We start from the raw sequence: 1,708 nt of genomic DNA on the forward strand, positions 1-1,708 counted from the left end.
GAGCACAAAGTTACACAATGGGCTATCTCTGCTCTGACCACCACGGGTATCGAAACCAGGTTTCTAGCGTTGTAAGTCCGCAGACATACCGCTGTGCCACTGGGGGGGGGGGGCATTGGCACAGCGGCATGTCTGCGGACTTATGATACTGCTAGAAACCGGGTTTCGATACTCGTGGTTGGCAGAGCACAGATAGCCCATTGTGTAGCTTTGTGCTTAACTTCTAAAAACAAAACAAACAAACACATCCTAACGTAGCTATGGACCATTACGATCTTAAAACTACACCTTTTACACCTATGTTTCATTAAAATTACAATAAAAAAAAACACTTATTAACATCTGAAGAGTAGCGTTCTCTTTTTTTTTTTCTCGTTTAATTGTGTTTCTCTAGCACTGATTTAATGAATCTATCACATACAGCACGCGGAACGAAGACGTAATATATTTGGCAGTTTTATCAGTTCTTACCTGCCAGCTGGGGTCAGCGTTTCTGTAATACAGGAAGTTCTCTCGTATCCACTTATAAATCGAAGACAGGGTCATCTTGTTTTTATTAGCCTTCATTGCCATGCATATAAGAGTGGCGTAAGAAAATGGAGGCTTGAGGGATCCATTCGTCTTGTAATCAATGTCCTCGATAGATTTCTCGCATCTTTCTTCGGGACCGAATTTATCATCATCTTTGAGGAAAAACTGAGGCAGGGGACTAGCGGGAGGCGTAGGAGGAGTAGGGGCTCCTAGCTTGGTCATAATATTAAGATTCTGTAACCAATTTAAACTGGTCAGTCCATCATCTACATAAGAACTTCCTTCGGGTACAGCGTCATCCGGGTTCTTAGCTCTCCAGTTCTCTTGGATTCGTAAGGCCACTTCGTCCTTGGACAAAGTCGTTGTAGTTGGATCCATGGTAGTGGACAGGCACTAAGACAGGGCACTTGGACGGACGGATGAAGTCATGTCAGGAAAAAGTACTGCACTGTAAGACAAAATAACTGTCAATCGTACATTAAACACAAGAAACTGACTAGACGAAAATCAAAAGTCTGATACAAAAGTTTGTTCTGTTTATCAATATATAATGGTTTCGTATATTTAAAGAAATATTGTAAGCTGTGTAAACCTCTGTTTCCAAAAATAAACATTTAAGTGTTATTCATTTTCACCAAAAAAAAGGAAAAAAAGAACACAGATTTGTTATCAGTCTGATGGTGACAGGATACTGATTTATTATCAGTCTGATGATGACAGGATACTGATTTATTATAAGTCTGATGATGACAGGATACTGATTTGTTATCAGTCTGATGATGACAGGATACTGATTTATTATCAGTCTGATGATGACAGGATACTGATTTATTATGAGTCTGATGATGACAGGATACTGATTTATTATGAGTCTGATGATGACAGGATACTGATTTATTATCAGTCTGATGATGACAGGATACTGATTTATTATCAGTCTGATGATGACAGGATACTGATTTATTATCAGTCTGATGATGACAGGATACTAATTTATTTTTATCTCCGTAGTTAAAACTGGACTTTGAACATTGTACATGTTGTCAGAGGTATATCAACACGGAGTTTGAACGTTGTACATGTTGTCAGAGGTATATCAACACGGAGTTTGAACGTTGTACATGTTGTCAGAGGTATATCAACACGGAGTTTGAACGTTGTACATGTTGTCAGAGGT

The 1,708-nt window shown here is 39.1% G+C and overlaps 1 protein-coding gene across 1 annotated transcript in view; it reads right to left on the reverse strand.

Annotated features, from left to right (window-relative positions):
• LOC106472204 (forkhead box protein N2-like) overlaps positions 1 to 909 on the reverse strand; it is a 9,856-nt gene extending 8,947 nt beyond the window's left edge. The window contains exon 1 of the mRNA XM_013932830.1: positions 472 to 909. Coding sequence (XP_013788284.1) covers positions 472 to 909 — 438 coding nt within the window. The remainder of the gene's footprint in view (positions 1 to 471) is intronic.
• Positions 910 to 1,708: the final 799 nt, after the last annotated feature.

This window comes from Limulus polyphemus, unplaced genomic scaffold (assembly GCF_000517525.1).
Source record: "Limulus polyphemus unplaced genomic scaffold, Limulus_polyphemus-2.1.2 Scaffold5155, whole genome shotgun sequence".
In the NCBI taxonomy this organism is placed as follows: domain Eukaryota; kingdom Metazoa; phylum Arthropoda; class Merostomata; order Xiphosura; family Limulidae; genus Limulus; species Limulus polyphemus.